Raw genomic sequence first — 13,712 nt, 5'->3', positions numbered from 1 at the left:
ACAAAACAAAGATATCCATAGTTTACCCCTCCCCCGGGTATTTTCCAAAGCCACAGAATTTACTTCCACTGTTAATTTAGTCTAATCTTCTTGGTCATTTTCCTGCCATGGCAATTTTTCTTTTTCTTCTGTGGTTCTTTCTTAGGCACCGGTTTATTTGTGGTGTGTGGGTTAAGCGATGGATTTGAGTCTGACACTGGTCTCAGAGTGACATGATTTTCAGTTCTTTGTTCTAACCCTTGCTTGAAGGTCAGTGACGCAGGCTCCGGTGTGGAAATTTCATTGGACCTGTGTATCGGTTCAGTCTTAGGTGGTGCTTCATGGGTACTGCGTGGTTTTGGTAGCTCTGACTCATCTGCAGGTTTAAAATTAGTTTGGGTTTGAGATATCTGTTCCAGCGTATGCTCAGGTGTTGGACTTTTGGGTTCTGGTTCAGCTGAGGTGTGTGATTTCGTAGATGATGGCTCAGATGCTGGTTCAGGGCTGGTATGTGACTCAGGTGTTGGTGCTGATCCTTGCTGAGATGACACTGATTCTGGCCAGGGTGTTATTTCAGGCATGGTAATTGGCTCAGGTGTTGTAGGTGTTGATTTTGCTTCCGGCAGTAGTCCAGAAGAAGTGTGAACTGCTTGTTCTGACACAGGCTCTGACCTTGGTGACTCAGAAGCAGTTGCTTTATCTGGTGTGATGTGAGATTCATCTGTTGGTCTTGGTCCCTGCGTGGATGCATGTTCTGGTGTGGTATGTGGCTCTGATGTTTGTTGTGGAGCCTTCTCAGATGGAGACTCAGGTGCTGGTTCAAATGTAATGCGTTGCTCAAGTGTTAACTGGAATTCATGTTCCGGATGAGTGTAAGGCTCACTTGGTGCTTTTAACCCTTGCTTAGATGTTGATGATCCTGTTTCAACTGAGGTGTGTGATTTCGTAGGTGATGGCTCAGATGCTGGTTCAGGGCTGGTATGTGACACAGGTGTTGGTGCTGATCCTTGTTGAGAGGTCACTGATTCTGGCCAGGGTGTTATTTCAGTCATGGTAAGTGGCTCAGGTGTTGTGGGTGTTGATTTTGTTTCCGGCTGTAGTCCAGAAGAAGTGTGAACTGCTTGTTCTGACACAGGCTCTGACCTTGGTGACTCAGAAGCAGTTGCTTTATCTGGTGTGATGTGAGATTCATCTGTTGGTCTTGGTCCCTGCCTGGATGCATGTTCTGGTGTGGTATGTGGCTCTAATGTTTTTTGTAGAGCCTTCTCAGATGGAGACTCAGGTGCATGTTCAAATGTAATGCGTTGCTCAAGTGTTGACTGGAATTCATGTTCCGGATGAGTGTAAGGCTCACTTGGTGTTTCTAACCCTTGCTTAGATGTTGATGATCCTGTTTCAGCTGAGGTGTTTGATTCAATAGGTGGTAGTTCAGAAGAAGTGTGATGGTCATTTGCTTGTTCTGACACTTGATCTGACCTTGGTGATCCAGGATCAGTTGATTTTTCAGGGGTGGTGTAAGTTTCAAGAGTTGGCTGTGGCTCTTGCTGTGATCGTAGATCTGGTGTGGTATGGGGTTCCAATGTTTCTTGTAGAATTTGATCAGATGTTGGAGGCTTTGATGCTGGAGGCTCTGATGTTTGCCCGGACTGTAATGGGAGAGTCGTTTCTAATCCTTGCTGAGAAGTTATCCACCTAGTCACAAGTTTGGGCATGGTGTGTTGTACAGAGTTTAATTTTAACTCAGATTCTGATTCAGGGTCAGTTTGTGGCAGATCTGATCCTGGCTGGGATGTCACTGACTCTGAACAGGGTGTTGTTCCGGATGTTGTGGCGTGCTCATGTGTTGCTTTTGATTCTTTTTCCAGCAGTGGTCCAGAAGAAGTGTGAACTGGTTGTTCTGACACAGGTTCTGACCTTGGTGACTCAGAAGCAGTTACTTTTTCTGGCGTGATGTGAGGTTCAACTGTTGGTCCTCCTTCCTGCTTGGATGCCAATTCTGGTGTGGAATGTGGCTCTAATGTTTGTTGTAAAGCTATCTCAGATTTAGACTCGGGCACTGGTTCATATGTAGTGTGTTGCTTAAGTGTTGACTCATATTCAGGATGAGTGTAAGGCTCACTTGGTGGTTCTAATCCATGCTTAGATGTTGATGATCCTGTTTCAGTTGAGGCGTTTGATTCAATAGGTGGTAGTTCAGAAGAAGTGTGATGGTCATTTGCTTGTTCTGACACTTGATCTGACCTTGGTGATCCAGGATCAGTTGATTTTTCAGGGGTGGTGGAAGTTTCAAGCGTTGATTGTGGCTCTTGCTGTGATCGTAGATCTGGTGTGGTATGTGGTTCCAATGTTTCTTGTAGAATTTGGTCAGATGTTGGAGGCTTTGATGCTGGTATAGGCGTGGTATGTGTCTCAAGTGTTGGTACTGACTGGAATCTGTGTTCGGGAATTGTGCTGGAGTCTCTTGTTGGTTCAGACCCAAGCTCAGATGGTGGAGATTTGTCACCTGATTCGGTTATGATGTGTGGCTCAGTATACATTCTGGACTTGGCTGCTGGTTCAAGACTGATATGAGGTTCATGTGTTGAGTGTGACCCTTGTTTGGGTGTTGGTGATTTAGGCTCGGTGTGTGCCTCTGCTGCTGTTTCTGTCAGGGGTGTTAGATTAGCATGTTGCTCAAGAGTGTGGTCTATTCCTTGCTGAGAAGTTGATGATTCAGGTTCTGGTCCAGGTGTGGTGTATGGTTCAGGGTTTTGTTTGGACTCAGATGCATGTTCTGGATCAGTGTGTGGCCCAAGAGTCTGTTCTGATCCTTTCTCAGATGGTGATGACTTTGATTCAGAGACTGGGTAAGAGACGGAGTGAGGCTTGAGGGTCAGATCTTGCACCAGTTTAGATGTTGTTTCAGAGTTTCCTTTGGGTGTGTGAGCTGGTTCAGGCACAGTGTATGGCTCAAGAGCTGGTTTTGATTCAGATGTTGCTTCCGGCTTGGTGGCTGTCCTAAGTGACATTTGGGGTTGTTCTGTTGGGGCACCCACGTGTCCCTTTTCTGTACCACAAACACATGGATTAATTTCAGTTATTTTCCTGATAAGATCAGCACTGGGGAAGTTTGTGGCTAATACACCTAGACAACTTGGCATTGAAGAAATTTGATTGTGTTTAACCATAAGGTCAATGAGTTGGTTGTTAACTTCTCGAGCCACCCTTTTAGGGTTGTAGAAAAAGGATGATGCTGTGGTACTAGTCAGCACAATATGATCTGCACAGTTTTTTTCTGCTGCCATAAGGTACTTCTTTACTTTGTTCATTTGTTTCTCAACATCTTTGAACTTGTCATCGCCTACAAAAAATGTGTCATGGTTAAGGACTCCAACATTCATATTGTCACTCTGAAGAAATACAACCTTGCCCCTTGCTTGTTGCATGTTTGGTACAGAAAGCTTGGTCCAAATTTTGTCTTTAAAGTTTTGAATCAATTTCAAAATCAGTTTTGCATCCTTCCTTTTTTGTAATCCATGCAGTGTCACTCTCAGAAGTACAGTCTCACTGTCATGGGCTTCTAAGTAGTCCAAAATGATCTTAAGGACTTCATCAAAGTGTGCATGTTTCCAAAATATCCAACGACCTTCCGAGATATCAACTCTTTGACTGCTATAAACCAAATTCCCAGCATGCACATCAAAATATCGCACCCCTGCTTTTAGTTGCTTGTCCAAGGTCCAAACTTGACGTTGTTTCAATCCATATAGAGTTAAACTTTCATGTGTACCAGGGATGGAAATAGTTGATATTGGCGTTCCATCGGGTATAGAATCCATCCAGTTGAGATTGTAAGAGTTTTCATCTAGAGCTGAGTCATCATTAAACCCATTCTGTGAACCTGAACAGAAGACTGAAAAAGCTCTGGCAGAGAGAAAGGTAAAAATGTCATATCAGCTTTTCTTTAGATGAGCAAGCAAGTTTAAACATTCCTCAGTTTAAAAAAAACGGTGAAATAGTTTGATAGAAATTATGTTTTAAGATAAAATATAAAATCAAATTTATGAAAAAGAATAATAACAAGAAAGGTAAGGCAGTGAAAATTATATTACAAGCAACATTATAACAAATATATTATTATTTCTTAGGTGTTACTTACACAGCAAGAAGATACAGTTCCCAGTGGATTCCCATTATTGGTTTATTGGCTGTTCTGTGATCCACTGAAATATGTTCTGTTTGTTTACTTCATTTCCTCATCTGTAAAATGTTTCAAATGTCTTAAGTAACTGCACCTCAGCAAGCCAAACTGTCAGTGGAATGAGATGCTGCGTAAAATTGCCACGGTACGTGGAGATAGAAATTCATTTGCATCACTTGACCTTCTAATTATCCATTCTCAGAAAGAGAGAGAGAGAGCGAGAGAGAGAACGGGTGAGACAGACAGACATATGTGGACATAACAAAATTAGTGATAAGACCATAGTAAAAGTTGAGATACTAAATAGTAAGGAACTCTACAGTCTATTCAGACGGTTGTTCCAGTATGTTCATCATTGTGTAGCAATTCATTCATTTCCAAGGGAACTATTGTTAACTGTTTGTAATAAAGGTATAGGTTTATGTTTATGCTATGGATTTGTTCATATTTGATGACTGACTCGCCACCTTAAATTTTCACTGCTACATGTGCACAGCTCGACTATTATGAAAAGACCAGCAAGGTCTCCTGATGCATGCTCAGTAATCCAAGTGTTCAGTTTAGACTGAAGATGTCACTTAGTTGAGTGATGAAGCGTACCTATATCTGTCAATAAACGTTGCATCCAGATTAACCGATTCAAACGTCTTTGACCAGCAAAGTCCGCATTATTGAACTTCTTGGTTATTCTTGGCAAATATTTTATTCATAAATCCAGATGAAAACCCCACCAATCTGTACTATTTTTAAGTGACCCATTTGTGTTTCAAATCCTCAGAAGAAGAAAAAATCCATTCCATTCATCCATTTTCCGAACCGCTTATCCTGCTCTCAGGGTCGCGGGGATGCTGGAGCCTATCCCAGCAGTCATTGGGCGGCAGGCGGGGAGACACCCTGGACAGGCCGCCAGACTGTTACACACACACACGCACACACGCACACACACACACACACACACACACACACACATGGCCAATTCACCTGGCCTGCATGTCTTTGGACTGTGGGAGGAAACTGGAGCCCCCGGAGGGAACCCACGCAGACACGGGGAGAACATGCAAACTCCACACAGAGAACGACCCGGGACGACCCCTAAGGTTGGACAACCCCGGGGCTCGAACCATTTATCGTTGTCTTTTTTTCGCTGCAGAAAAAAATTAAAACGATAAACGCTACTGTCAATTCGCCCTCTGACTTCGGGCATGTATATTTTTCTCTTCATAATTTAATAAGCTTCATATGGCTTCGTCGTATTTATTTCGTCTTCCTGTTCTTATACCGCTCATCACCTGTCACCCCCCCCCCATTCATGTAATACATGTTGTACAACGAATGACTTCCAAATCCCCCTCCCCCTAAAAAAAAAAAAAAAACAGGTTTACTTTTTCCAAACGCTGATTGGTAGATCTTTGCGGTGACGTCATAATCATCTAACCCAATAAGCTTCTACCTCCCATGCTTATCCGCCACCTGACCGCCTGAGACAGAGCTGACCGATGAAACGTAATTAACTGCGCCAGAATAATCGACTTTGAGTGGAACAAAACTACTGTAACCGAAATGATGGCGGTTCACACAAGGAACGAAGACGAATGACAAGAACTTCTCGTCGTTTCCAAGTGGCTGAACTGGTTGCGACTCTTGCTGGTCGGTCAGCCTTCATCCTGTCTGCTCGCAGTTAATCCCCTGGTTTTGCAGGATGTCTATGAGAACCCTCCCTCTGGTTTTTGTTAATCTCGGTGGAGAGATGCTTTACATACTGGATCAACGACTTCGAGCACACAATACATCTGAGGACAACTCAGAGAAAGGTAGACAGTTAGATAACAGCACCTAGATAACAGCACCACCGGCTTGGTATGGCGGTTTTATGAACAGCCTACAGTAGTTTCAAGTGTTCCCTTTATTTGCCTGGTCACCAGAACAGAAACTGTGATGGTATTTCCCACAGAGGGGAATATATTTCCTGTAGGCTGTTACGTTTCCCCTAAATCGTAAAGCATTCTGAAATATATTTCCTGCGATTTCAAAATATTTCACATTATTCTTTGTCTGACTTAATGGTTATCAAAATACACCACCGCCATGGCTACACGAGGGAAGTCAATGCTATCAGCGTCTTTATAATGTGCAATGTTTAGATACCCATATATAATCCAGAAGGTATTATGAACATGTGAACATGCATACTAGGCCTGACCTGCAGCGCTCCAGTGACTACCCAAATGAAACCCATCCTTTGAATCATTCTCTAATAAAATGTCTCTCTGTGTTTTGGTAACTTGCCTTCCCTGCAGCTGTGTGGTCAGAAGATGACAGAAAAAGAGGTATCCGTGGCCTGCTATATCATAATATTTGTTCCAGTCAGCTTCTCTTCCACTTAAACTATTTGTTGTAAAGACCTGAAAAATGCCAAAAATCAATTTAGCATGCTCTTTAGAATGTAATTAACTATCATCAACACGGCGGAGCAGGTAGTTCTTCACCACCTGCACATTTATCATGCTATTTTATTCCACCTTTAGCAGGCCTATAATTCCACACTGTTTTTCCGTGGTTTAAATAAGTAGTCAAAACAAACTACTTGTCTTTCCCTGTCCATTTCCCATCTATAGTCATGAATGACATCATTCGGACCATGTTTAGTAGAGACTTTATGGAAGAATTACTGAAGCCCCAACAGTTGTACTCTCATAAGACACTCAAAACAGTGCTAACCCGGTTAGCACATGCCTCAATCATGAGGCTTAACCCAGCCAGCATGGACAGGGTATGTATGAAACCAGCCGTACGTAGGATCCCATGTTCAGCAGCATCTCCCGCAGTAGTCCCCATAGCTATCATTCTTTCTTTGTTGCACAATATGCCAATTTATCTTAAATTTCTTGTTAATTTCATGCATTAATTTCATGATTCATCCTTCTTCTTTTTTTCCTATGTAGCTCTATGAACTGATGATAATGGCTTTCAAATATCAGCTCTTTCTTTGTCCGCGCCCCAGAGACTTGCTGCTTATTACATACAACCACATTGATACCATCAGGGAGTTCATAAAAGACACTCCCACAGCTTTGAACCAGGTGGATGAGACACACAGGAAGGTCATTGAGGTACTATCGGGGAGGGGTGATGGACATATTCCACTGTTACCGTGTTATGGCTTTATTATAGTTACATTCACAAAAGTTGCAACAGAAAAATATGAGATACATTCATGATAGTAGTACAACATAGCAGGTAGCATCGTAGCTAGACAAGCTAGCCCTTATTACTTGTGTGACAGCTCTCAGTGTTTGTATTTGTTGCTATACCCTGTGTAAAAATCTGTTGTTGGTCTTTTTGATACAGGTATACACACCTTTGTCTGAAGCTGAATTCCAACTTATCAGACAAACATTGCTCATATTTTTTCAAGACATGCATATCCGCGTAAGTCCATTAAAAGTGTTGCTTGGCTGCCTAATAGAAGTGACACTGGGAATGTTAGCTTGTTACAGTCATGCCCTATATTGTTCTCTCCTCTAGGTGTCCATTTTCCTCAAGGATAAAGTCCAGAATCCCAATGGACGGTTTGCTTTGTCAACTTTGGGTTCAGTGCCCCATGGGATCGATGTTCCAGGGCTAACTCGGTAATTAACCTCTTGGCAGCGTGACAGGAAAATGAAACAGATTCTGATGACTAGCAATTAGCTTAGTGTTGTCTACATGTTTCTGTATTCGGTATGATTAATTGTCTAAAGTAAAGCCATTGCTCGGTGAATTTTTGAGAGAAGAACTGTTGTGGACTAGTGTATAAGTCCTAACCTTCCTGGCATTTCCACTAACTTATTGTAAGATGATTCTGAGGTCTCAAGAGTGTCATCGGCCACTTCCTGTTGCCACAGGATGTTTGATAACCAACGGAGGGAAGTGAAGCGATGCACATTCCCCACAGGAGGCAGTTACTCAAGCCCCATCAGGGAGGGCTCTTTTGAACTGCATGGAGACCGAGTCATTACACTGGGCACTAACATGTATGTATCGTAATGCTGCCATGACTCTTTTACGTATCGCAGGCTTAAATGGTTATGGTTTCTTGACACAAACACAATGTTGATAAGTTATTATTCATATTTCCATTTGGTATTTTTGTGTTTCTGTCATGTATTAAAAGGTACAATGTTACTCATCCACAAGAGACACATACACCAAAGACTCCCTCCATCAAGGTATTATCCTGACGATCTATCTATCTATCTATCTATCTATCTATCTATCTATCTATCTATCTATCTATCTATCTATCTATCTATCTATCTATCTATCTATCTATCTGTCTATCTGTCTATGTTGCTGCTGCTTGTGTTGTGTATTATGTGTGTTATGTGTATGTTATATATATAAAATGTAGTCAGCTTTTCACATGACACATAACAGTGTTTGGTTTGGCAACAGCAGTAGGTGTTAAGCTCATTTACAACATGTATTTTCGTTGCACTCCAGACAGACGACACTCCCAACCTCCTGGCCAAAGAGGAGCTGAATCTGCTGGCACGATTGATGGGTGGAGTGGAAATTCAGGGCATGCCATGTGTTGAAACGGGCTTTCGAATCAACCTGTTGCCTACAGACACAGAGGAGGAGGAGGCGTGAGTTGTACTCCTTTGCTTAAACCAATGTCTTGGTATTGTCTTGCTGTCCTGGTTGAAAGGATAACAGGAGCATATAATGATGAATATTAAGCAATATATATATATATATATACTTTATGTTTTCGGTGTTTTCCATCATTTGCATGAATGAACAGAACCTAAAACAAAAACCCAATTCCTTTAACAGGGGAGCAGCAGGCGGACATGTAGAGTCCCTTTTTGGAGTGATAAATATTCAAGCAAAGCAGGTTTGACTTTGGACCTATTAGACTGTGGCAAATCATTTATTTCTTATATACATTGCACTTGCCATAGTAGTGGTTGTACCAATTGTTTAGAGACACAGACATCTGTTTGTTATAGAAATATATGTCAGTATACTAGATCCTCCACCTTGGTCCGAGCCTACTTTAGGATCCACAACAATTATTGAACCTTTAAGTCCAATGGTATTGTTTACATATGTGTGTTTCTGTCTGGTTTTGCTCAGGATGTGCAGGCCACCAATGAGCTGGCTCGTATTGCAGGAGAGTTTGCAGACAAAGGAGAAAAGCAAGGAGAACCCAGCAGCATCAGCAAAGGAGATGACCTGTTGGCCATGATGGATGAACTCTGACTCTGTTTATCTGGCTCGGTTTTTCAGTTTGATCTGTCAGAATCATTTAAACTTCTGAAATCTGAATTTTCTGTGATAATGTCAGATATGTAACCACTTACTCATTAGTCACCTGCCAATGTAAACTTATTGTGTGGCTAATGTGGCTGATGCTAATATCTCAGGTAAAATGGCAAAATGTATCACTGTGAACTCATTTCTGTTCAATCTGTCATATGCAGTTGTTAATAAATCATTTAGATAAGACATGGGGAACAAACAGAAGTGAAAAGGAATACTAATGTCAAATATAAACTGTGTACACTACGTTATTAAAAAGTTACTTTATGGGAATTATTTGACAAAAACTCTGTTTATTTCAACCATTATCAGTGCCACTAACCCACTTACTCACAGTCCTGCCCCTGCTCACTTCTTTTCATTTCACCTCTAATTCATCTGACCTCATGGATTTTAATAACAATCAAATTGCAAATACAATTCATAGACTCTGCCGTAAAATATGATATTTTCATTTGGTCATTTTCAGTGAGGTGATTCTGCAAATAGTCCACCGTTACTGCGGTCACCGTAGGAGCCCTCTAGAGGACGCTATAGTACAGACCAAGGGGCAGTTCTGACGTCACGTAACACGTGATCCTGCTCCTCTTCCTTTACCGCTCCATGCTTGAACATCTGTTGACGTCTCTACGTCACCTTCCAAGCAGAAGCGACACAGGTTTAACTTTCAAATGAGTGGACTATACTAATGTAGGTAGCTATGCCATACTTGTTTATTGCGTTAATCATAAAACCGCAAAGTGGTGAAGATTACACGTGGTATGTAAAGTCAGAGTTGAAATTCAGCTTCCAAAGTACGATGATCGTGATTTTAACTTCCAAGTATGACGATTGGTTTTGTTTTCCAGTGAAGACTAGCTTTCTAAATGTGTGGTAGAATACACCAGCTGACAGATATGCCAGTCATTCCTCTGGTGGCTACCCTGCCATCGTGTTTAAAATGCTAATTACGATGTTAATTCACAATCACATCCAAAGACATGCGTGTTAGGGTTAATACTCCTGCCTATGCCCCTGAGCAAGGAGATAAGAAGTGGAGTTGGTCCGCTGCTCCTGGTATAGGATGGGTTAAATGTAGAGAACTAGAGTGTCTTCTTCTAATCACGGCTGTGGTTTACCTCCTAGGACTAAATCAGTGTCAATGATGCAGTCAGCTTATGTTCTTATTATTCACTGCTCACTCGAAAAAATGTGCTGAGAAGACCACAGTTCTTTACTTCGAAACAGATTAGATGTTCTTATCCTTACAAGAATGCATCTGTATATATTGTAGTTGGCCAAATCATTTAAGACGTTCTTCCACATCCGTCAGTAAGATCGCCATTTCAGATCCTCTGCTCCCTTCTTTGGTTGATTTTTTTTGGGGGGTGGGGGGGGGGTTGATATACTTTATTGATCCCCGTAGGGAAATTACGCTGTGCATTTAACCCATCCTAGCTGGGTAGCTAGGAGCAGTGGGCAGCCGCCGCGCAGCACCCGGGGACCAACTCCCGTTGGTCTTGCCATGCCTCGGTCAGGGGCACAGACAGGAGTAGGAACCCTAACATGCATGTCTTTCTGATGGTGGGGGGAACCGGAGCACCCGAAGAAGACCCACCGCAGACACTGGGGGAACATGCAAACTGCACACAGAGGACGGTTCGAACCCAGGACCTTCTTGCTGTGAGGCGACAGCGCTAACCACTGCACCACTGTGCCACCCAATTATTAATTCGGATAAAACTATTGATTGTTTGTGCATTACATATGTTGATCTTCCACTAGGGCTTGACAATACATCTTTTCAGAATCAACATCATAATGTACACATGTACAATAGTCAAATTGCAAAGGATGCAGTGTGGAGCAAATTGGGTCCATCAGGCGTGATAGACTAAAACTCTCACTGCTTCTTAGAAAACAAAATCTTAACCTTTTTTGTGACTACTCTTGAAGAGAAATATTTTCGCACATCTGAAAAATAATATTTAGTATGATTCAATGGCTTCTTGGATAATTTATTTTTCCCTGTAAAGTCCCCCTAATAATTGCTACAATGATAGTCTTTGCAAATGGAGCTATGAAAGTGAAAACCTGCATATATTTGGTGAATTTACATAAATCCTATTTATTCTTTAATACTGTGTTGCAAAAATATGTCAATGTTGATTGTTTTCTGTATTGTACAGTCTTTCCTCTGACCCGTTCCCACTATTGGACAATCTGCACATCTCTGCCCATGGAATCAGAGGCGACCGACTCCCAACCGTCACAGTCGGGAACAAGCTCCATCCAGGAGCGCACCATTGCGGAGAACAGCCTGGTGATCCTGCTCCAGGGGCTGCAAGGGGAAGTGACCACGGTGGACCTGAAAGACGAGAGCACGGCACGAGGGCGCGTCATCAATGTGGACGCCTTCATGAACATACGTCTTGAGAAGGTGCTGTACCGTGACTGGCAGGGCCGCCTCACACAGCTGGAGGACCTCTTCATCACCGGCAGGAATGTCCGCTATGTCCACATCCCTGACCACTTGGACATAATGGAGACCATACAGACCCAGCTGGCCAAGATCCACCGGGTACGCAACTTTGCCAGCAAAACTGGCGGCAGAAAGGAGTATGCCAAGAAAAAGACTTGAGTTTTGTTTTTCTTTTGTAGAAAAAAAGAAATGCTTGTTCAGACTTGGCTGGGATCATTCCTAAAGACATTTAAAACACATTTACACACCCTTACTTTTCTAGTTTCATTGATGAAATTGCAATCATTCTGGACTCTTCTTGTTGAAGTCTGTCATGTACACAAGCATCACACCAGATGAATATGTTGTTGATTTGGCAGCCTTGTACGTTATTGTGTTTTAATTACAGTCTGCATTTGGCTACAGATGAACATTTTTTGTCCTTTTGTCCTAACACAAGAATTGTTTTGTAAAGAATGTGTCGGTGCTGTAAATAAAGGCACTTGTATTTTATAAGTCATTTAATTTACTATTGCAACCCTTTCATCACTATACATCAGCATATGCTGAGCCCTTGTGTAGCAACAAACAACAAAGTATGTATGATGGACTATTGATAATGAACAGCTAGCGCGGGGCATTTATTAACGATGGCTGAGAATGTGGCCCCGTGAGTCGGGTGTTTTTGTCCCGAAGCATGGATGTTGAATAATCCTGACATTGTACTTAACACCCAACTGTCTGGGAAACCAACCCAGAACTAATAACTGCCCATAGGCAAGCAAGGGAAAACATGAGTCATTATCACTGCTTGCACCTCGTGTAGGGAAAAACAAACAGGGGTGTTCCCACAGTCTAGCCCTCCATCTGACAAACACAGGGCTCACAGAGGAGCGAGCTGTCACCCTGTCCTGTGACTGGTGGATGAAACATTATGAAACATTATTCGGCCAATAGAACTAAATGGAGCAGAGAAAGGAAGAGAGTGTTTCCTTTGGAAACTGACATCCATCCCCGTGTTGTGCGATATGCAAACATTTGTATGTGTTTGAGAATTTAAGGAATTTGCGAGGGGGTATATTATTCCTAAACAGTGTCAGGAAGAGGACAGGCCTGACATAACAAGAGGCAGAGGATGGATAGTGAAGATGGAGTACAATTACCAGCTCTGTCACGCACAGGGCGGGAGAAGACTGAAGAGTTCAGTGTGCCCCGGTTGAATGTGGCAGTGTAGGAGGAACACGGTCCCACATCTCAGGAATGTCCCCGGGCAGCCGGAGTATTGTTTTGAGTCCCATGGGCAGAGTTGTGGTCTGACTGCGGCTTTGGGAGATATTTTTCTCTAGCTAGTGTTTTCTTTAAAACCAACCTCGAGAGCGTCTGAATGACAGCATCCCGCGTAATGACCGCTTACCGAGTGCCACATCAACACTCGCTAAACTTAGACTAGCACTTCGTAAGAGGCACACACCGCACAAACAATTCTTTTTATGATCAGCACAGAGACGGAGTTTACGGGCGAGCCCGTTCACACAGACTCCACCGGACAACACCAGCACCTGCCCCGGTCTGTGCTGTGATTTGCACTGTTTGCTCTAACGTGGTTGGGGAAACACTGCCAACCCACCCCCCCCCCAAAAAATGGAGATTAGAATACAAAGAGCACGATTAATCCTCAGGCCCATAGCCCCACGGCTCCATGCCCACGGCAGGCGGACTAGCTATTTCCTGTTCCACCCTCCTGGCTTAACACTGAACAGACTTCACTGTGGCACGTCTGAGGCCTGCAGAGCGGAGATCACCTCC

At 42.8% G+C, this 13,712-nt stretch overlaps 2 protein-coding genes across 5 annotated transcripts; both read left to right on the top strand.

Moving 5' to 3' along the window:
• Positions 1–5,645: 5,645 nt before the first annotated feature.
• oscp1a (organic solute carrier partner 1a) lies at positions 5,646–9,733 on the top strand. The gene is made up of 11 exons (XM_056297854.1): positions 5,646–5,970; positions 6,457–6,486; positions 6,775–6,929; positions 7,102–7,269; positions 7,508–7,588; positions 7,685–7,788; positions 8,044–8,172; positions 8,313–8,367; positions 8,642–8,787; positions 8,978–9,038; positions 9,281–9,733. The coding sequence occupies exons 1-11, from the start codon at positions 5,859–5,861 to the stop codon at positions 9,404–9,406; spliced, it is 1,167 nt and encodes a 388-aa protein (XP_056153829.1). The 5' UTR covers positions 5,646–5,858; the 3' UTR covers positions 9,407–9,733.
• Positions 9,734–10,071: 338 nt separating this feature from the next.
• lsm10 (LSM10, U7 small nuclear RNA associated) lies at positions 10,072–12,414 on the top strand. Of its 4 annotated transcripts, none has more exons than XM_056297848.1 (2): positions 10,072–10,156; positions 11,635–12,414. In XM_056297848.1, the coding sequence occupies exon 2, from the start codon at positions 11,685–11,687 to the stop codon at positions 12,084–12,086; it is 402 nt and encodes a 133-aa protein (XP_056153823.1). In that variant the 5' UTR covers positions 10,072–10,156; positions 11,635–11,684; the 3' UTR covers positions 12,087–12,414. The 4 variants fall into 4 exon arrangements, with proteins under 4 accessions (XP_056153823.1, XP_056153825.1, XP_056153827.1 ...); XM_056297850.1 differs by having other exon boundaries at positions 10,127–10,225; XM_056297852.1 differs by lacking the exon at positions 10,072–10,156 and adding an exon at positions 10,238–10,260.
• Positions 12,415–13,712: the final 1,298 nt, after the last annotated feature.

The sequence above is a fragment of the Lampris incognitus genome, chromosome 18 (genome assembly GCF_029633865.1).
Source record: "Lampris incognitus isolate fLamInc1 chromosome 18, fLamInc1.hap2, whole genome shotgun sequence".
Lineage (NCBI taxonomy): Eukaryota > Metazoa > Chordata > Actinopteri > Lampriformes > Lampridae > Lampris > Lampris incognitus.
Note: the sequence above shows the minus strand (reverse complement) of the source record. Positions and strands in the feature narration are given on the sequence as shown.

Bases quoted from the DNA above. Each gene is read 5' to 3' on its own strand.
- oscp1a (XM_056297854.1), top strand. From the start codon at position 5,859: ATGTCTATGAGAACCCTCCCTCTGGTTTTTGTTAATCTCGGTGGAGAG. The intron at 7,789-8,043 runs GTAATTAACCTC...CTGTTGCCACAG, and splicing joins GATGTTCCAGGGCTAACTCG to GATGTTTGATAACCAACGGA. The intron at 8,368-8,641 runs GTATTATCCTGA...GTTGCACTCCAG, and splicing joins CAAAGACTCCCTCCATCAAG to ACAGACGACACTCCCAACCT.
- lsm10 (XM_056297848.1), top strand. From the start codon at position 11,685: ATGGAATCAGAGGCGACCGACTCCCAACCGTCACAGTCGGGAACAAGC.